The sequence below is a fragment of the Oncorhynchus tshawytscha genome, linkage group LG21 (genome assembly GCF_018296145.1).
Source record: "Oncorhynchus tshawytscha isolate Ot180627B linkage group LG21, Otsh_v2.0, whole genome shotgun sequence".
NCBI lineage: Eukaryota > Metazoa > Chordata > Actinopteri > Salmoniformes > Salmonidae > Oncorhynchus > Oncorhynchus tshawytscha.
Window position 1 is genome coordinate 18121388 of NC_056449.1, and position 21276 is coordinate 18142663.

General features: G+C 41.5%; 1 protein-coding gene across 3 annotated transcripts; it reads left to right on the forward strand.

Moving 5' to 3' along the window:
• The first annotated feature begins 1682 nt into the window (after positions 1-1682).
• On the forward strand, positions 1683-21276 carry LOC112247601 (electron transfer flavoprotein-ubiquinone oxidoreductase, mitochondrial). Of its 3 annotated transcripts, none has more exons than XM_024416406.2 (13): positions 1683-1905; positions 2925-3077; positions 3804-4033; positions 7416-7497; positions 7635-7753; positions 8069-8146; positions 8342-8488; positions 8771-8911; positions 13696-13839; positions 14772-14940; positions 15566-15748; positions 16236-16457; positions 20686-21276. In XM_024416406.2, exons 1-13 carry the CDS (start codon positions 1860-1862, stop codon positions 20847-20849), a joined length of 1878 nt encoding a protein of 625 aa, XP_024272174.1. In that variant the 5' UTR covers positions 1683-1859; the 3' UTR covers positions 20850-21276. The 3 variants fall into 3 exon arrangements, with proteins under 3 accessions (XP_024272174.1, XP_024272177.1, XP_024272176.1); XM_024416409.2 differs by having other exon boundaries at positions 1683-1833; XM_024416408.2 differs by lacking the exons at positions 1683-1905; positions 2925-3077 and adding an exon at positions 6522-6596 and having other exon boundaries at positions 3905-4033.

Sequence of the window (21276 nt, forward strand, 5' to 3'; positions counted from 1 at the left end):
TTTGTTGTAATCGTATTTAATAAAATCAAGAGCCAAAAAGTTTTGATTGGTCTTAAAATATTTTATATTCAATGATTTTGTGGATATTATTTTGTGGACATATTGTTTGATTCTTGCTATTTTTCATGAACTGAATGACATGGTGACCAAAATATTTACAAAGGCTTATCTGCTGAATTGAAACTTGCTTTCATATGATAAACCCATATGTGCTCAGACTTCAATAATGGAAGGACAAGGAGAACTGCAAAAGTGATGTAATCTATAGTTTGGAAGTGAGCGCTGGCTTTGTAGCCTACATTATGTCACTACTACTGAATGTGTTTTTAGTGGAGAGTTATGTGTCTCGTGCATTTGACTCTGGTGGTGGTTTCAAGACACTGTTGTTTACATAAGATGTTTTTAAGATTTGCACAGCATCAACCTTGGAAATAAAAACATATATGCATGATTTGTTTGCTTTCTAGATGTAACTTTATCATTTTAATATTTTACAGATGTATTGTTATTTTATCCTATTTGGCTTCTAGAAGAGTAAAAACAAAGAAACTTGCATTACATTTGCCGATGACACAACAGTGGTAGGCCTGATCACCGACAACAACGAGACAGCCTATAGTGAGGGAGTCAGAGACCTGTCTGTGTGGTGCCAGGACAACAACCTCTCCCTCTAAGTGATCAAGACAAAGGAGATGATTAAGGACTACAGGAAAAAGAGGACCGAGCATGCACCCATTCTCATAAACAGTGCTGCAATGGAGCAGGTTGAGAGCTTCAAGCTTCAAGATCACCAACAAACTAACATGGTCCAAGCACACTATGACAGTTGTGATGCAGGCACGACAAAACCTATTCCCCCTCAGGAGACTGAAAAGATTTGGCAAGGGTCCTCAGATCCACAAAAGGTTTTACAGCTGCACCATCAAGAGCATGTTTGGTTGCATCACTGCCTGGTATGGCAACTGTTCGGGCTCCGAACGCAAGGCACTACAGAGGGTAGTGCGAACGGCCCAGTACATCACTGGGGCCAAGATTCCTGCAATCCAGGACCTCTATACCAGGCGGTGTCAGAGGAAGGCCTTAAAAATTGTCAAAGACTCCAGCCATCCTAGTCATAGACTGTTCTCTCTGCTACTACATAGACAGCGGTACCAGAGCGCCAAGTCTAGGTCCAAGAGGCTTCTAAACAGCTTCTTCCCCCAAGCCATAAGACTCCTGAACATCTAGTCAAATGGCCACCCAGACTATTCACATTGTCCCCCCCTTCCCCACACCACTGCCACTCTCTGTTGTCATCTATACATAGTAACTTTAATTAACTCTACCTACATGAAGATACTACCTCAACTAGCCAGTGCCCCCGCACATTGACTCTGTACTGGCACCCCCCTGTATATATATATATATTTTTTTTTTAATTACTTGTTATTTTTATATCTTATTCTTATCAGTAATTTTTGGTTAGGGGCTTGTAGGTAAGCATTTCACTGTAAGGTCGACACCTGTTGTATTCGGTGCATGTGGCTAATACAATTTGATTTGATTATGAAACGGATACTACTTACAGTGTACATGTCTCTGAGTCAATCCAGTCAGTGTGAGATCTACATTTGCGCAGGTACCGCTTCTTTTCACTCACGTGAACGTGCCTGAACATTGCAGCTTCTGCGCAGTTACTGATCATTTCAACGGTATGTTATGTATGTGTTATGAGACGAATTTTATAACGTGTCTCTGGAAGAGATTTGTGGTGCAGTCAGAGTTGCACGATCATTGGGGTGGCTGAGCTGCGAGAGCACTTCGTATGTACCCAAAGACTACCGCTGCTAACTGGTGAGCTAGCTAGTACTAGCTGACTAATGTTAATTCATACGATGTTTCCAGCTAGCAGATATTCAATTCAAGGTAAGTTAGCTAGCTATGCACACGTCGTGTCAATTTCCATGTTCTCTCTCTTGCCTTATGACACATATTGGTCCTCCTAACTTGTCAATGATAGTTATCGAAACTACCTAGCTATAATTTGAGATTGGCATGCACTAATATTTTCATAGTAAGATGGGTGACATTAGCTTTGTGAAATATTTTAACGCTAGCTAGTTAACGTTAGCTATCTCCACTCTGGCACTGTAGCTAACTAGCTAAACCAAATGTAGGGCAAAGTTGAAATCAGATGTGCACATGAACGACTGTCCTTGGGTCAGAATATTATTTTAGTATGTGTATAACAAAAATAAATTGGTAGCTACGTTTCCTCTTACATTGTGTGTTTTGAAACCACTCTTATAATAATATAAATATATGCACTTTTGAAAGTAACTTGGCTGGCTAGCTAGCTAACGTTCTAGCTTGCTACAGTTATTGTAACCAATAGAGGCCAAGACTTTGAGGGCATGGATCCTCCAAAGATTCAGAGGGACAGTTTATGGCTTGATCAGAGGAAGGTGGTCAGGGAGATGATTGACGAAGAGTCTGTTGAGGATCATGTAGAGGGCTAGGTCTTTTTTTTTCTTTCGTACTGATTTGTTACTACTATATGTGATAACTTATCTGGCTGATACCAGTACTCTGCTGACAATCTCAGACAAGAGAGTGCCTATTGACAAATGCACATGCCCATACAAATATATCACAAGCTGCTAGGCAGAAGAATAGTGACACATTCAGTTGCGGTGTATTGTACAGTTCTGCTGTATAGCCCAATAAACACTCACATGATGACTTCATGATAATTTGTTACTTCTCCTTCAGGTGTGTGATACATCATAACCAGTGACATGAGTTGCCCAGGCCACCATGAGTGTACTTTTGACTGTGATTGTTAGTACAGTGCATAAGATAACTTGTGTAAAGTACGATCTAACTTAATCAGCTTCCTTGCCAGTCCCAGTCGGCACTGAAAGGATCTGCCTTGTTCTTTGCAGCCCAGAGGTGTATAAGAGTGTTGAAAACAGTGAAAGCAGATCATGCACCTCCACAGCTCTACACATGGAGATGGAAATGCTCGTCCGCAGTAACGCCTCGCATAACATCACACTACACAATCTGCCCCAGGGACAAAGACCCACGATGGGAAGGTACATAACATCACACTGCACATTCTGCCCCAGGGACAAAGACTAGCTATGTGAAGGTACATAACATCACACTACACAATCTGCCCCAGGGACAAAGACCAGCTACGTGAAGGTACATAACATCACACTACACAATCTGCCCCAGGGACAAAGACCAGCTACGTGAAGGTACATAACATCACACTACACAATCTGCCCCAGGGACAAAGACCAGCTACGTGAAGGTACATAACATCACATTACACAATCTGCCCCAGGGACAAAGACCTGTATGGGCGTAATCCTCCTCATCTATGGTTCACCTCATCTATGGCACACTGTCTGAAATGGAATGTATTGCATTATGCAACACCCAAACACCTTTGTTTTTCTCACCTAATCACATGTTAACTTTTAAATAATCTCATATGTGAGTGACTGGGGAATATATTAGGCTTATGTCTTCCTAAAACAAACATTTGTCCTTCAGTGTATACTATTTGTAAGTTAAGTTATTGTAACTCTCATGTCAGCGCTACACATTTCCACTTTTGACATTAGATAGTACTACATACTGCTATTCATTCCAGTTTGTCTTACAGAGGCTTGTGTAACCTTGCCTGAGACCTGAAGACTTGTTTGAACTCTCCCAAGCTAATGACTGTCACTGTAGCTCAGTGAGCTAACACAGTTCCAAACCCAGTTGGTGACACACCTATTTGTGTGTGGTGTTTTGTCTCTGTCCAGGTGTGGAGATGGAACGGTTTGCCGACGAGGCTGATGTGGTGATAGTGGGCGGGGGTCCCGCAGGCCTGTCGGCAGCCATCCGGCTAAAGCAGCTGGCCAATGAGCAGGAGAAGGAGCTGCGTGTCTGCCTGGTGGAGAAGGCCTCTCAGATCGGCGCACACACTCTCTCTGGGGCCTGCCTGGAGCCCAGCGCCCTCAACGAGCTCTTCTCAGACTGGAAGGAGAGAGGGGTATGTTAGTGTGCAGGGCTTAAGACTTTTTCCACTGGTGACACTGTTGCGACCAACTTTTTTAAGTTGATGGCACCAACACATGATTTGGTCGCACCAAGTATTAAATGCTCAATATATATTTTATTTTATTTAACCAGGTAGGCTAGTTGAGAACAAGTTCTCACTTACAACTGCGACCTGCGAGTTAGCAATTAAACACGGGAGTGATAGATGTACAGAAGATGAATGTGCAAATAGAGACACTGGGGTGCAAAGGATAGAAGAAGAAAAACGAGCGTTTACAGTCTAACCAGACACCTAGGTATTTGTAGTTGTCCACATATTCTAATTCAGAACCGTCCAGAGTAGTGATGCTGGATGGGCGGGCAGGTGCGGGCAGCGATCGGTTGCAGAGCATGCATTTAGTTTTACTTGCATTTAAGAGCAGTTGGAGGCCACAGAAGGAGAGTTGTATGGCATTGAAGCTCGTCTGGAGTTAACACAGTGTCCAAAGAAGGGCCAGAAGTATACAGAACGGTGTCGTCTGCGTGGAGGTGGATCAGAGAATCCAATTTGACACACTGAACTCTGTCTGAGAAGTAGTTGGTGAACCAGGTGAGGCAGTCATTTGAGAAACCAAGATTGTTGAGTCTTCCGAATAAGAATGCGATGATTGACAGAGTTGAAAGCCTTGGCCAGGTCGATGAATACAGTATGGTCTCTTATCAATGGCGGTTATGATATCGTTTAGGACCTTGAGCGTGGCTGAGGTGCACCCATGACCAGATTGCATAGCGGGGAAGGTACGGAGGGATTCGAAATGGTCGGTGATCTGTTTGTTAACTTGGCTTTCGAATGCCTTAGAAAGGCAGGGTAGGATAGATATAGGTCTGTAACAGTTTGGGTATAGAGTGTCTCCCCCTTTGAAGAGGGGGATGACTGCGGCAGCTTTCCAATCTTTTGGGATCTCAGACGATACGAAAGAGAGGTTGAACAGGCTAGTAATAGGGGTTGCAACAATTGCGGTGGATCATTTCAGAAAGAGAGGGTCCAGATTGTCTAGCCCGTCTGATTTGTAGGGGTCCAGATTTTGCAGCTCTTTCAGAACATCTGCTATCTGGATTTGGGTGAAGGAGAAATGGGGGAGGCTTGGGAATGTTTCTGTGGGGGTGCAGGGCTGTTGACCGGGGTAGGGGTAGCCAGGTGGAAAGCATGGCCAGCCGTAGGAAAATGCTTATTGAAATTCTCAATTATCATGGATTTATAGGTTGTGACAGTTTTTTATAGCCTCAGGGCAGTGGGCAGCTGGGAGGAGGTGCTCTTTTTCTCCATGGACTCTACAGTGTCCCATAATGTACCTGCATTCCACATAGAACCAGGCTAATAATGACTAGCCATCTTTAAATTAGCATGCCCTTGCAGGGCTTGACATTTTAAAGTAAATTTGTTAGTGGCACACTGGGCCAGTGCCAGCTGAAAGCTACTGGCCTGGGAAAGTGGATGATGCGCATCATTTAAATATTATCTGTAATTTGCATGCTAACCAAGTAGCTGTTATTAATTTACATGCTGACCAAGTAGCCTATAATACTTACCCTCCATACACAATTTAATTTTAACTTGAGAATATCATATTTACATTGATTGTTTGCGCAAATGTCATTAAGGCTGTTAGCAATTTTATTTTGAACAGTCACACATTTTTGTTTTTAGGTTATCACTCACAAAAAAAGAAAATGGATGTTCTAAGTCCACAACAATGCTTAAACCACATCAGGAGACCACTTTTGAGGTCTGGGAACAATCAAAAAATCTTAATTAGAGGGTGTAGTTACCCTTTAATTAAATTGCACGCCTTGCAGGAGACCATTGTTTGGCTAGCTGCGTTTTTGTACTGTACAGTGTAGGCTACATGAGATTGCAAAACAAATGTCCCCCAATTGATACAAATCATCATGATATCATTCTGTCAGGTAGGCTTACTTTTTAGTCAACATTTAATTGGGAAGGTGTTTTGGGAAAGCCTTTAGAAATGTCCATTCAAACAGTGCCTGATGACTGAATTGGGCATCGCAAAGATTCAACCACGACTTCGAACCTAACTTTTTGAGTACCTGGTCTGCATATCTATTGCTGTTTGAATAAATCTTGAAAAAATGTATAGATTTACAAGCAAATTGTGAACCAAAAACTAACGTGACCAGCTAAAAAAAAAAATCGCTGCTGCCCTAGCAACCAGTTAAAAGTAGTTTTGAGCCCTGGTTGTCATCTCATCTGTCTCTGTTTGTTTGTGTGTTTGTGTGTGTGTGTGTGTGTGTGTGTGTGTGTGTGTGTGTGTGTGTGTGTGTAGGACCTGTATGCTATCTGTCTCTAGCTTTAACTGTTACATATAAATGGGTCTCTAACTTTCAATTTGTCTCTAACTTTCTCCTCTCATCTTCATTCTTGTCCTTAACTCCACTCGCTTTTCTTTCTTGTGTGTGTGTGTGTGTATTCCTTACTTCAGGTAATGGAGACAAGCAACAATATCATTCATTAGGTCTAACTGGCAAGCTTATTTGACTGGTGACATCTACTCTGGGTAAATGAGAATTTTTGAGCAAAAACTTCTAATATTTGGATTTTACTTATTTTATTCTATTAGTTATTGCAGAGTTGGTGTCAGTTCACCATACACATTCATGAATTGAATTAAGCTCCTAGTTCCACTGAGAGAATGAGATTTATAAATGAAATGCAGGGTTTCCCCTAGAATTCTTTTCAGCAGCGGTGGCAGAGTTGCTGGGGGCAATAATGTGTTCTGGGGGGGGTTCTTCCCCGGCGGAGCACTGCTGCTAAATGCATTTAGGGGAAAAACTGAAATGCCCTCACAAATCAAATTTTATTTGTCACACGTGCTGAATACAACAGGTTTAGACCTTACTGTGAAATGCTTACTTACAAGCCCTTAACCAACAATGCAGTTCAAGAAATGGAGTTAAGAAAATATTTACGAAAGAAACTAAAGTAAAAAATTAAATTGGAGGCTACTTCAGTCGGTCTGTTGTAAATGTTACAATATTACAACGTCATTCAGAGGAAAGAAGCATCTTCTCACTGAGTTTACTCTGCAGGAGTTTCTTTCCACTGAGAGAGATTAAATTGAAATTGTCCACATCTCTGCTCTTTATTAGAATGACTGTGAGGGATATGCAGCATATGCTCAATTCAGACATCTTGTGTTCGACGGATACACACAGGATATAGACCTGGCATTTTCTTGGTCTTTTTTTTCATTCTTAGAGAACTATGGAAGTACATCACAGTCCCAGACAACACTGTGATACTTCCCACTGGAATGTCTTCAAGCAACACAGACTAAAGATAAAGTGCTAACGTTGTTTTTGTACTCTTCCCTTAGGCACCCTTGAACACACCAGTGACAGAGGATGTGTTTAGCCTTCTAACCAAGAAATACCGGATCCCTGTCCCAATGTTGCCAGGTAAAGTCACATGCATGTTTACATGAAATGACACCTCTAGCTTGTCACATGTAAGCTCTGTTATAAACATACAGAAATGATGGTATTAGCTTTGACTGTTCAGTCTGTTTTTGTACAATTGTTTGATTTTTCTATAGGTCTGCCCATGAACAACCATGGGAACTACATTGTGCGGCTGGGACACTTTGTGCGTTGGTTGGGAGAGCAGGCTGAGGAGCTAGGAGTGGAGATATACCCCGGCTACGCTGCTGCTGAGGTGAGTGAGCCCTGCCCACTCTCTACCTCTCTCACATTTTAAGAAAACACAGGCCATCTTACTAGTGTAGGGTTGACAATTACTGTTGACAAGCTACATTGATCTTTTCTCGAACGTCAGCTTTTTCTCTGTAAACATTTACATAATTGGATGCCGTTGTCCAAATATTGGCCGTGATATTTTGAGGGGTTTTCATGCCTGAGATCGATAACTGATTTCACTGTGATGTGTTGACTGGACATGACAGGCTTTCATTGATCGTGTTCGCTTGTATTCTACTTTCTAAAGTGTTTAATTTCTGATTGTGTTTTTTAGGTTTTGTTTCATGAAGATGGAAGTGTGAAAGGAATTGCCACCAATGACGTGGGCATCGCTAAGGATGGTTCGCCAAAGGTAAACTTCTGAAGTACAGTCACTTATTCACCAATGTGAAGCATACAGTATGACTTTGGGAGTTTAGAGATGGGCTGTGAAAATGGCAAGTTTGATGAAAAACAAGGGAGAATCAGCAGTGAATAGAGTATTTATGACAAGTAGCCTCATCCCTGGTGTATCAGAATAACATGCTCCTCTACATTGCCTCTGCAGGATGTGTTTGAGAGGGGAATGGAACTCCATGCTAAAGTGACACTGTTCGGAGAGGGCTGCCATGGCCACTTGGCCAAGCAGCTCTACAGGCAGTTCAACCTCCGAGAGAACTGTGAACCACAGACTTACGCCATTGGCCTAAAAGAGGTAACTCTCCCTGCCCCCTCAAATCCCAAAGTGTCTTTCTCAAAGTGTATTTTTATTTGGGCAGAATTAAACAAATACTCTATAATTGTTTTTCTGTTTTCAACCAGTCATCCATTACAGATTGAAAGGGTCCATTCATTTATTATAATTTGTAGCAGCTATTATTTCTAAGTGGATCCAAATTAGAATGGCATATTGATTACATTTTACATTGTAGTCATTTAACAGATGCTTTTATGCAGAACGACTTCCATGAATGGTGTTATTTTTCTGTTTGACCAGGTGTGGCTGATTGATGAGAAGAAGTGGAGACCGGGCAGAGTGGAGCATTCGGTGGGCTGGCCCCTGAACAGGAACACGTACGGCGGCTCCTTCCTCTACCACCTGAACGAGGGTGAGCCACTGGTGGCCTTGGGCGTTGTGGTGAGTCCCTGTTATGGTGGCCATTTTGGTTCCTTGATGCCATTTAATGGCAACAGTCAAACTACTAGACATGCTAACACTTTCAAACGGTCTGAACTCAAAATGAAGTAACCTTTTTACCACTGAGATCAGTGTATGTCAATGTACTATACCCATTTATCTTATTGGCCTTTTTAAGGGGATGCTTGTCAGCTTATGTGAATCTTAATTAGGCCTAAAACAACAACTTAGGGCTGTTATGGTGACCACCACACCGGCAGTCATGAGACACGACCGCAGTGACCGCTGAGTCACGGTAATCTCCTTTTATGCACTCTGGACATGCATTGTTATGGTACCCAACTCGCTAACCATCAAGTCGCTAATGGTCTGTTACTCAGCTCTCTATTGTCCCTCTAACCACTCTAACATAATGCAAATGCCTTCGAAATTCAAATCAAACACATAATCAAAATAGTATTATGGTTTTAAAACCCACCGTTAGGTGACATTGTTTGACCTCACTGTGATCGATCAATTTGAAGAAAGATGTTCAACAGCAGGTTGAAACTGAGTGGAAAACATGGTCGTTGAGGATGTTGTTTCAACGCCAAACACAACGAAAAGGACAGCGCTTTCTAAGGTGACGATTATTTCAAAGCGTTTAATACGTAGCATGTAGAACATTGAAGCTTATGCAGACTCATAGGCCTCAGAAAGCATTCACAATTTATATAAATCACAATTAAACAACAGTTGGATGGATCCTATATCCTTCTTAGACTCAACAACTCTGAAGCAACTATCAGCAAACCAAAAATAATCTCTAAAAACAGATCACCCAAGAATAAATATTAGATACTGTTAAACATTCACACAGAGGTAAGCAGCAGGAATGGATGGCTTTCCATTCAACATTTTGGGACAAAGTAGGCCCCTCCTATTTACACAAAGGACAACACACATCATTCAATTCAGTGCTTCCTAGTTCCATGTATCAAATAGTTATTTCAGTTATATTAAAACCAGGAAAATCTGTAGTCGCCTGCTGATTTATAGGCTCGTAAGTTTAATAAATTGTGACAAATAATAACAAAACTTATAATCAATAGAATGGCAAAAGTCTTACCAGACTTGATACATATCAATCAAACAGGGTTTATTAAAGATGTATTTGTTACATCCTCTGCATCCATATTGCAGTTACATGTATTATGGTGTTATAACCTTTTTATAAATGTGATTATGATAAGCTATAGGTCAGGTCCTATCGGTCACGTACATGCGATGTTACATGTCACGTAAAGAGAGCAAGGGTTGAGGGAATAGGGAATGATTTTTTTCTAAACAATTGAGTGATTTCGGTAAACAACTTTTCAGTCAAATGGCTATATTTATGTTGCAGCTTCAGCAACACGGAAGGCGCGATACACTGATGTTCTGTGGTAGTTGCTGCAGCAGGGAGGAGAGCAAGACATCTGGTGCTTGTCACACTGTCACTAGCTGTCTTTTTTTTTACACGTCTGAGCCAGGCCCGGCACAATCAAATCAGTTGCAGTTGGAATCCCTCTAGTCATTTATGTGTCTTAATTATTTAATCAAACAGTTCGCTTAAGGCATCAGACAAGCTCAGTGCGTATAGTTGATTTGTTTAAAACACACAGGATGTATCTAATATATGGAAAAATACGTTTAAAAATTTCAGCCAATTGTCTGTTCTTTCGACCAATCAACTATTTAAAAAAAAAAGTTGGACTATTTTTTTAAATTGAATATCCAAAAACATACAATATACTTGTAGTGAAGCCCGCTCAACAACTACACTACACCAGTCATCCAACAGACTCCCATTCAGAACGACACAACGAAGCATCCAGGGTCAACGCCCTGCTCAAGGGCACGTCGACAGATCTCCCACATTCTTGGTTGACCAAGATTATAATTTTTTGGGGGGACAGCCCTAAACCTAAAATACAAGGCCAAATACAGTATACACTAGAGTTTCTTATCAAGACTAATCTTATGGCAATTCTTGAAAATGGTTGTCTATCAATAATCTACAACCAACTTGACAGAGCTTGAAGAATTTTTAAAATAATAATGTGCAAATATTGTACAATCCAAGTGTGCAAAGCTCTTAGACTTACCCAGGAAGACTCACAGCGGTAATCACTGTCTAAAAAAAACCTTAAAATCAAATAACGATTGTGCTGTTATACGGTAGCGTAGTAGCCTATCATATGTTGTGCAAAAGCATACAAAATATAAACAGATTTAAGATGTCTTTGGCACATAATTGGTGAAGCCTAATACAATTATTATTTTTTACAAATTCTAGTAATCGCATTTGAGTGTGGACTGTAATGGTATGCGTTCTGGATGGACTGGTTATCTTATGTTACGCTCCAAACGTTCTATGCATGAGTCTGGGAGAGAATATATACTGTAGGTCTAGGAGATGCTGTTGGCTCATTTATTGTGCAGGGCGGCTTACAGAGTTAGCCTACAATGATAGTGAATTTGTATTTGATGTTGAATAGCCTTGTAATAATATATTTTCATAATTAATAGGCTGACACATTTTACATTTACAGTGGGGCAAAAAAGTATTTAGTCAGCCACCAATTGTGCAAGTTCTCCCACTTAAAAAGATGAGAGAGGCCTGTAATTTTCATCATAGGTACACTTCACCTATGACAGACAAAATGAGAAAAAAAATGAATTTATTTGCAAATTATGGTGGAAAATAAGTATATGGTCACCTACAAACAAGCAAGATTTCCTCCTCTCACAGACCTGTAACTTCTTCTTTAAGAGGCCCCTCTGTCCTCCTCTCGTTACCTGTATTAATGGCACCTGTTTGAACTTGTTATCAGTATAAAAGACACCTGTCCACAACCTCAAACAGTCACACTCCAAACTCCACTATGGCCAAGACCAAAGAGCTGTCAAAGGACACCAGAAACAAAATTGTAGACCTGCACCAGGCTGGGAAGACTGAATCTGCAATAGGTAAGCAGCTTGGTTTGAAGAAATCAACTGTGGGAGCAATTATTAGGAAATGGAAGACCTACAAGACCACTGATAATCTCCCTCGATCTGGGGCTCCACACAAGATCTCACCCCGTGGGGTCAAAATGATCACAAGAACGGTGAGCAAAAATCCCAGAACCACACGGGGGGACCTAGTGAATGACCTGCAGAGAGCTGGGACCAAAGTAACAATGCCTACCATCAGTAACACACTACGCCGCCAGGGACTCAAATCCTGCAGTGCCAGACGTGTCCCCCTGCTTAAGCCAGTACATGTCCAGGCCCGTCTGAAGTTTGCTGGAGAGCATTTGGATGATCCAGAAGAAGATTGGGAGAATGTCATATGGTCAGATAAAACCAAAATATAACTTTTTGGTAAAAACTCAACTCGTTGTGTTTGGAGGACAAAGAATGCGGAGTTGCATCCAAAGAACACCATACCTACTGTGAAGCATGGGGGAGGAAACATCATGCTTTGGGGCTGTTTTTCTGCAAAGGGACCAGGACGACTAATCCGTGTAAAGGAAAGAATGAATGGGGCCATGTATCATGAGATTTTGAGTGAAAACCTCCTTCCATCAGCAAGGGCATTGAAGATGAAACATGGCTGGGTCTTTCAGCATGACAATGATCCCAAACACACCGCCCGGGCAACGAAGGAGTGGCTTCGTATGAAGCATTTCAAGGTCCTGGAGTGGCCTAGCCAGTCTCCAGATCTCAGCCCCATAGAAAATCTTTGGAGGGAGTTGAAAGTCCGTGTTGCCCAGCAACAGCCCCAAAACATCACTGCTCTAGAGGAGATCTGCATGGAGGAATGGGCCAAAATACCAGCAACAGTGTGTGAAAACCTTGTGAAGACTTACAGAAAACGTTTGACCTCTGTCATTGCCAACAAAGGGTATATAAAAAAGTATTGAGATAAACATTTGTTATTGACCAAATACTTATTTTCCACCATAATTTGCAAATAAATTCATTAAAAATCCTACAATGTGATTTTCTGGATTTTTTTTGTCTGTCGTGGTTGAAGTGTACCTATGATAAATTACAGGCCTCATCTTTTGAAGTGGGAGAACTTTCACAATTGGTGGCTGACTAAATACTTTTTTGCCCCACAGTAGCTACAGAATATCTCCATCTCTCCTCGCTCTCCTTCATTCCTTTCTCGAGTGCGCAGAAAGAGGGTCAGTTTAATGAAATGTGTTTCATTGTGAAAATGATTTACTTTTGATGTTTCTGAACATATTTCACTTGGTTAACTGGCATGATTAAAAAACTAACCTTGGGAAAGTGGCCTCCATTCGCTATTCGGGTGCATACGGATGTATTTTGGCCCCTGCACCTGTTCCTATCCATTTGATAATGGGCCATTCTAAATCAAAACTAATTTTACATATAAGTAAAGACAAAATTACATTGAGAATAGTCTGGAGGGTGAAAATATGATCACTTGATGAGAGAACAGCATGTGCAACCTGAGGCAAGGAACAGGGGGCAAGCTTTTTTGCGATTCTCTCAAATCATCAATAGCCTATAGTCGCACCATGCAGCCCATATATGTTTTGATTTCTAAGACATTCTAAGGTTTGTATAATTCACAACTAGAGTTGCTAAATAACTCTAAATCTAGCGTATAGGACCTGTTTAAAGTTATCACTGTTACGCTCAACATAGCCACTTTATATGCACAGCCCTAAGATGTGTATAGTTAACTTTTATGTAGATCATACATTTAGGTCAAAAACGAATCTTGTGTATTACCCCACTCCCAGGTTGGGCTTGACTACACCAACCCATACCTCAGCCCTTTCAGAGAGTTCCAGCGATGGAAGCACCACCCATTCATTGCCAAGACCCTGGAGGGAGGGAACAGAATCGCTTACGGAGCCAGGGCGCTCAATGAGGGAGGCTATCAGGTGTGTGTGTCATGTGTATATTATTTATGAACTACTCAAAGGTGTGTGAGTGTGTGGCACTGTGCATGCTTCAGTGACGATAGCTGTTTCCATTAACTTGTCCATTTTCTATTGTTTTTTTTTATAGAGTTTGCATAGAAAGTAGATGTGACAATTGCCTGCTACGGTGCGTTTCCATTGGACTGTCTTGTGTCAATAAAAACAGCTGGACTTAATGATGTAATGAAGTCGCAAAAAACAAAAAAAACAATCTTGTGTTGCATAAAAGTGCTTGAAGTGTTTCCATGATTAATTTAGATGTTGTGCATTAATAAATTGGGGACAGCCTGTATGCCCTCTTACCTATATGTCTCAGGTATAGCCCCCAAAAGTCAGCATGGATAGAATGCAAGAATTAACTAATATCATCCATATTCTAATAATTCTCATGTGCTAACTTGCACTCCTTCAGATCTGAAATAATTGAATGGTGAAACTTGCCAGCCAACTAGAAATGCAAGGTGAAGCAATACAGGCATTCTCTAAAGTCAAGACAATCCTTATCCTGCAAATAAACAGTTTTGATAGTTGAAAAATTTGATTTTAGCAAGCAGTAGCGTTTACAATTCAATGTGGAGTGGAGCTTTATAGTTATGTGATGACATCATGTGCCCCATGTACCTTGAAATTATTAATCAGTCATCAGTTTCCATTATAAAGAAAGTTTCACAAAATAAAAATCCATCCCTGTCAAACAGATAAAAATGGTTTTGATTTTTGAAAAAACATTTTAGCGACATTGCTTGTGTTTAATAAACCTGGGTCAATGGGAACCTGGCTACTGTGTGTCTTGGCAGCAAAAATGGGAAATGCATCAATCTGATGTCAGGTTTTCCACTGGTTCTGAGGGTTCATTAAAGATTATAATCTTACCTGTCTGTTCTTCCATCCAGTGCCTACCTAAAGTGACATTCCCTGGGGGGATGCTTATCGGATGCAGTCCAGGCTTCATGAACGTACCAAAGATTAAAGGCACCCACACGGCCATGAAGAGTGGCATGCTGGCCGCAGAGGCCATCTTCCCCAAAGTCACAGCCAAGGACCTAGCATCTGAAACTGCAGGTAGCCTAACTGCTGGGGGTGGGGGACCATTGTGAGAGTCTCATATTTCCATGGTGATCATATTATTTTGTAGGCCAAAGCAATTGGACTCCGCAAACCTTTTCATGAGAAGACTGATTTTCGGGATATCTCCTGGTCTGACAAACACCACTTTAGCACAGCCACCTTCCACCTCAGATGCGGAAGGCCCACATAAGCGGATGTGGTGGATTAAGATGCAGCCCATACCAAAAAAACACATCTAGCTTAAACAGACAGATTTTGATGGGGATTTTGTTATTGTGGTAATTAGATTGACGCACAGGGACTCTTAAGGATTAAGCCAGACCAAAACCCTTTCCTTTGATTAAATGCACACACACCTCTCGTTACTTGAGGTGAAACATAAGGCACATTTCAACACAATAAAATATGCACTTAATACACTATTAAAGAGTGTAATTTGTTGACGAGACTCTTATCACTAATGCCAATAGGAGAACAATGATGTTAATTGCTTCTTTCCAGTTTAATTTTTGTATGTACATGAATGGAATTTTTACACAAAAAGTAAATGAGCAGTTTAATTTGTGGGTGATATTCTAACATCTTCTGCTTTACAATTAGTTTATCTGATGTCCTCTAGGACTTCATGTACCTGAATATGAGGACAATTTAAAGAAGTCTTGGATCTGGAAAGAGCTGTACTCAGTAAGGAACATCAGGCCCTCATTCCACAGCTACTTTGGGCTGTACGGGGGCATGGTCTACACCGGTGTCTTCTATTGGATACTCAGAGGGAAGGAGCCATGGACACTGAAACATGCAGGTACAACATATTGAGGTTGTTTTGTATGATACGTTCATCAGATGGTTATATAGCAACTCTTTAACTTATGGCTGGGGGCAGTATTGAGTAGCTTGGATGAATAAGGTGCCCAGAGTAAACTGCCTGCTACTCAGTCCCAGAAGCTAAGATATGCTAGATAATGAATCTAGTACTGAAAGCATAAGCTACAGCTAGCTAGCACTGCAGTGCATAAAATGTGGTGAATAGTTGACAAAAGAGAAAGACAATAGTACAGTCTTGAACAAATTTTCCCCAAAAATTGAGAAGCAAAGAGATATTTAAATGTAAGAATAAAAAGTAGCCCTCTCCTGGATGCTAGTCTTTCTGTTTAAGCCAATTTGTCTTTGGACAAGGCAACAGCAAAATCATGCTCCCAGGCTGAGTGAATTGCCTCAGGGAACAAACCAAGGTTATTTTATCTGGTCTGCCCTGTAAGGTTTGATAACTTCCAACTATTTTACCCTAGGCCTGGACTCGGCCCAGCTGAGACCGGCTAAGGAGTGCACGGCCATCGAGTACCCCAAGCCCGACGGCAAGCTGAGCTTCGACCTGCTCTCCTCTGTGGCTCTAAGTGGCACCAACCACGAGGGGGACCAGCCCCCCCACCTTACCCTGAAGGACGACAGTGTCCCCGTGGCCAACAACCTGGCCATCTACGATGGGCCTGAGCAGCGCTTCTGTCCAGCAGGTACCACTGATGCACAATTACACATCCATCCTTCGCCCATACACCATAGGAACATCACTTAGACCTTAAAGGGTTGGATAGGTATGAGAAATATGTTACGGGTTGTGTTCCAGGTTGCAGTAGTGTAAAAAATACTTAAAAGTACTACTTATGTTTTTTGGCGTATCTGCACTTTACTATTTATATTTTCGGCAACTTTTACTTCACTACATTCCTAAAGAAAATATTGTACTTTTTACTCCATACTTTTCCCTGACACCCAAAATAACTCTACATTTTGAATGCTTAGCAGAACAGGAAAATTGTAAAATTCATGCACTTATCAAGATAACACGTGGTTATCCCTACTGCCTTATGTTCTGGCAGACTCAAAAAACACACATACATCTTTTGTAAATAATGTCTGAGTGTTGGAGTGTGACCCTGGCTATCCATGCATTTTAAAAACAAGAAAATGGTGCCGTCTGGTTTGCTTAATATAAGGAATTTGAAATTATTTATACTTTTAATACGTAAGTATATTTTAGCAATTAAATGTACTTTTCATATTTTAAGTATATTTAAAACCAAATACTTTCAGACTTCGAGTAGTAGTATTTTACTGGGTGACTTTCACTTTTACTTCAGTAATTTTCTATTAATCCACCTCTGCCAGGTTGTCTTCTATTGCAGTCGTGCTTCACATCTCTGAAGATTTCTGTGTAATATTACTGTTGTGCCTCCAGGCGTTTTGAGATACAAATGAGTGGATTTGGCTATTTCAGTCACACCCGTTGCCGACAGGTGTATATGACAGATGTATAGAATCAAGCACACAGCCATGCAATCTACATAGACAAACATTGGCGTAGAATGGCCTTACTGAAGAGCTCAGTGACTTTCAACGTGGGACAGTTGTAGGATGCCACCTTTCTAACAAGTTTGTTTGTCAAATTTCTGCCCTGCTACGCTGCTTCTGCCTGAAGCCCATACACTCCGCAGCGTACATGCTGGACCCCAAGTATGCTGGCAAGAGCATCCTGTCTGGTGCAGAGATCAACAAGGCCTATGGTGTCATCACTACTGTGTATCGCCGCCTTGGCCTGGATGAGGGCAAGATTCTTGGCAGACTGGCAAAGTACACTTCCAAGCAAGGGCTTTGGGATGGAGATGCAATATGGCAGTCGTGCCAACATATCTCATTAGCCACCTGGTGGAAGGGACTTTGTGGATCTGAGGCTCTTTCCCAAGTTGCCTCCATCATCCTCCAAATCCCACCAACATCAGCCGCCTCAGAGCGCAACTGGTCCTTGTTTGGGAACACGCACACCAAAGCACGCAACAGGCTGACCAATATGAGGGTTGGTGGCCATCCGGGGAATTGGAGGCTTTTTGAGCCTGACAACGAGACATCCTCAACAAGGTTGGAAAGTGACAGTGAAGATGAGGCCTCAGAGTCTGATGTTCAAGAGGTGGACATTGAGGAGGTCCAGGAAGAAGACCTGGAAGCCTGAGAGGAAGACAACCAAAGCTTTAGTTTCTAGACTATTATTTTACAGATGTTTGCTGAAAATGTTTTTGGGAGATGCGATGGATCATTGTGGATCATTCAATATTCCCTTTGTTTTGTTGCTCAGTGATATCCCATATGAAGAGTCAACTCATTTAATCAAAGTTCAATTTTTCTATTGGGAGGATTAAATAATTTGCAATTATGTCTACTTTTGATAAGGTAAAAGTTTTGTTTGTCTCCATATGGTAAATACATCCAAAGCAAAAAACATCTACATTTAAATGGTATTAATATTAATTTGCATATATTCCCATCAATTCCCACAAAGTTTCCACTTTTTTGAATATTCCCCAAAATGTGCAACCCTACTTGGTGGGCTTATTTTTCTGGACAGATTTAAAACCTCTCGCATCGCCTCTTCCTCTCTGTTATGACTGTCCACTGAAAGACCTGACCATCTATCAATAAAGTAAACCCAAGCACAGTGCACACCATTGCTGCTTCCAAGTGCTGTCATTGCCTGCACAACCAATATGACTCGACATTGATATTGTTCGGCACAGCCAGGTTTATTCTCTGTGAAATTAATATCAAACCCAATACTGCTACAGAGGCAGAGCTGTAATAAATACAGTATGATTGATTTGATATGCAGACAACACTGTTAGAAATCTGTCTTCTTCAGATGTCTGGCCAAAATTACTGACCCAGAACCTGGGATTTATATATCTGCATCTCTTTCATGGTTTCCCATCCATAAAGAATGTAACTATTTACAAACCTTTTAGTACCACCCATTAAATACACTGAACAAAAATATAAACGCAACATGTAAAGTGTTGGTCTCATGTTTCATGATCTGAAATCAAAGACCCCCAAAAATTGTCATATGCACAAAAAGCTTATTTCTCTCAAATTTGTTTACATCCCTGTTAGTGAGCATTTCTCATTTGCCAAGATGATCCATCTACCTGACGGGTGTGGCATATCAAGAAGGTGATTAAACAGCAAGATCATTATACAGGTGCATCTTGTGCTGGGAACAATAAAAGGCTACTCTAAAATGTGCAGTTTGGTCACACAACACAATGGCCGAGATGTCTCAAGTTTTGTGGGAGCGTGCAATTGGCATGCTGACTGCAGGAATGTCTACCAGAGATGTTTCCAGAAAATGTAATGTTCATTTCTCCCACCATAAGCTGCCTCCCATGTCGTTTTAGAGAATTTGGCAGTACATACAACCGGCCTCACAACTGCAAAACACGTGTAACTTCGCCAGCCCAGGACCTCCACATCCAGTTTCTCCACCTACAGGTCTGAGACCAGCTACCCGGACAGCGGATTAAACTTTTGGTGTGCACAACCAAAGAATTTCTGCACAAACTGTCAGAAACCGTCTCAGGGAAGTTAATTTGCTTGCTCGTTGTCCTCACCAGGATCATGACCTGATTGCAATATGGAGTCGTAACTGACTTTATTGGGAAAATGCTCACCTTCGATAGCCACACTGGAGAAGTATGCTCTTCATGTATGAACCCCAGTATGGGGCAGATGGCAGACGTGTGGGCAAGCAGTTTGCCTATGTCAATGTTGTCGACAGAGTGCCCAGTGGTGGTGGGGTTATGGTATGGGCAGGCATAAGAGCTATCGTGATGAGAACCTGAGGCCCATTGTTGTGCTATTCATCTCTGCCATCACCTCATGTTTCAACATAATGCATGGCCCCATGTCGCAAGAATCTGCACACAATTCCTGTAAGCTGAAAATGTCCCAGTTCTTCCATGGCCTGCATACTCACCAGATATGTCACCCATTGATCACATTTGGGATGCTCTGGATCAACAAGTATGACAGCGTATTCTAGGCCCCCCCCCCCATATTCAGCAACTTTGCACAGCCATTGAAGAGAAGTGGGACAACATTCCACAGGCCACAATCAACAGCCTGATCAACTCAATGCGAAGATGTCACGCTGCATGAGGCAAATGGTGGTCACCAGATAATGACTGGCTTTGATCCATGGCCCTACAAAAAAAAAAGATATCTGTGATCAATAGATGCATATCTGTATTCCCAGTCATGTGAAAGCCATAGTTTAGGGCCTCCCGAGTGGCGCAGCGGTCTAAGGCACAGCATTTCCGTGCTAGAGGTGTCACTACATACCCTGGTTTGATTCCAGGCTGTATCACAATCGGTCATGTTTGGGAGTCCCATAGAGCGGCGCACAATTGGCCCAGCGGCAACCGGGTTAGGCCGTCAATGAAAGTAAGAATTTGTTCTTAATTGACTTGCCTAGTTAAATTCATTTTATTTAACCTTTATTACAATTAACTGTAACTCTGTAAAATCGTTGCATTTTTGTTCTGTGCAGTACCATGCATTTACACTGAACAAAATTGAAAATTTCTGGGATCTTTTATTTCAGGTCATGAAACATGGGACCAACACACTTTACATGTTATGTTTATATTTTTGTTCATTGTAAGTAGTACCATCATTGAAATGTAATTTCATTATCTAATGGATAATGAATAGTGACAAACATATTGACTGTCTGGGAGGACTGCACACACCTGCGGTAATTCTGGCCGCATAGCTATCATTTCTCACATCAGTCATTAACCCATGTAGTGGCCTCTGCAAACCTGTTTCCAGATAACAATCAAATATGAGTCACCACAAGAGTAGACTTACAGTATTAGATTTGTCTTAACTCCCTTCATTCCCTTTCACTAGGTGTATATGAGTACGTTCCACTCGAAACTGGAGAGGGTATGAGGTTGCAGATCAACGCTCAGAACTGCGTGCACTGCAAGACGTGCGACATCAAGGACCCCAGCCAGAACATCAACTGGGTGGTGCCCGAAGGCAGCGGAGGACCAGCCTACAATGGAATGTGATTTCCCTTTTCATTCAGACATATCACGAGGCACCAATTGTAGCAGTGAGGTCAGAAACTTCAAGTGTGGTGTCTGCAAAAACACATTCAGGGCTTGCTGCCAAGACAGCTTTTAGAATCTACTATACTGTGTGCATAGATATGGAACTGAATGTCAACGTTGTAAAGTACGGGCATTAAACAGTGACTTTGGTTCATGTACGGTTTTCAGAATGCAACTAAAAAGTATTTTATATATTTGTATGCCATAAGCAGAAGAAGCTGCATTGACATGGATCGAAATGTCTTTAAATCAGTGCCAAAATTGAGGGTTATTTCATTAGCTAGTTGCAGGTGCCATTAGCAATAACAGCATATGATCTATGAGATACTGTACATAATGTCATTAGTGGGTAGGATGTATGCGGGTGAATAAAATATTTACCGTG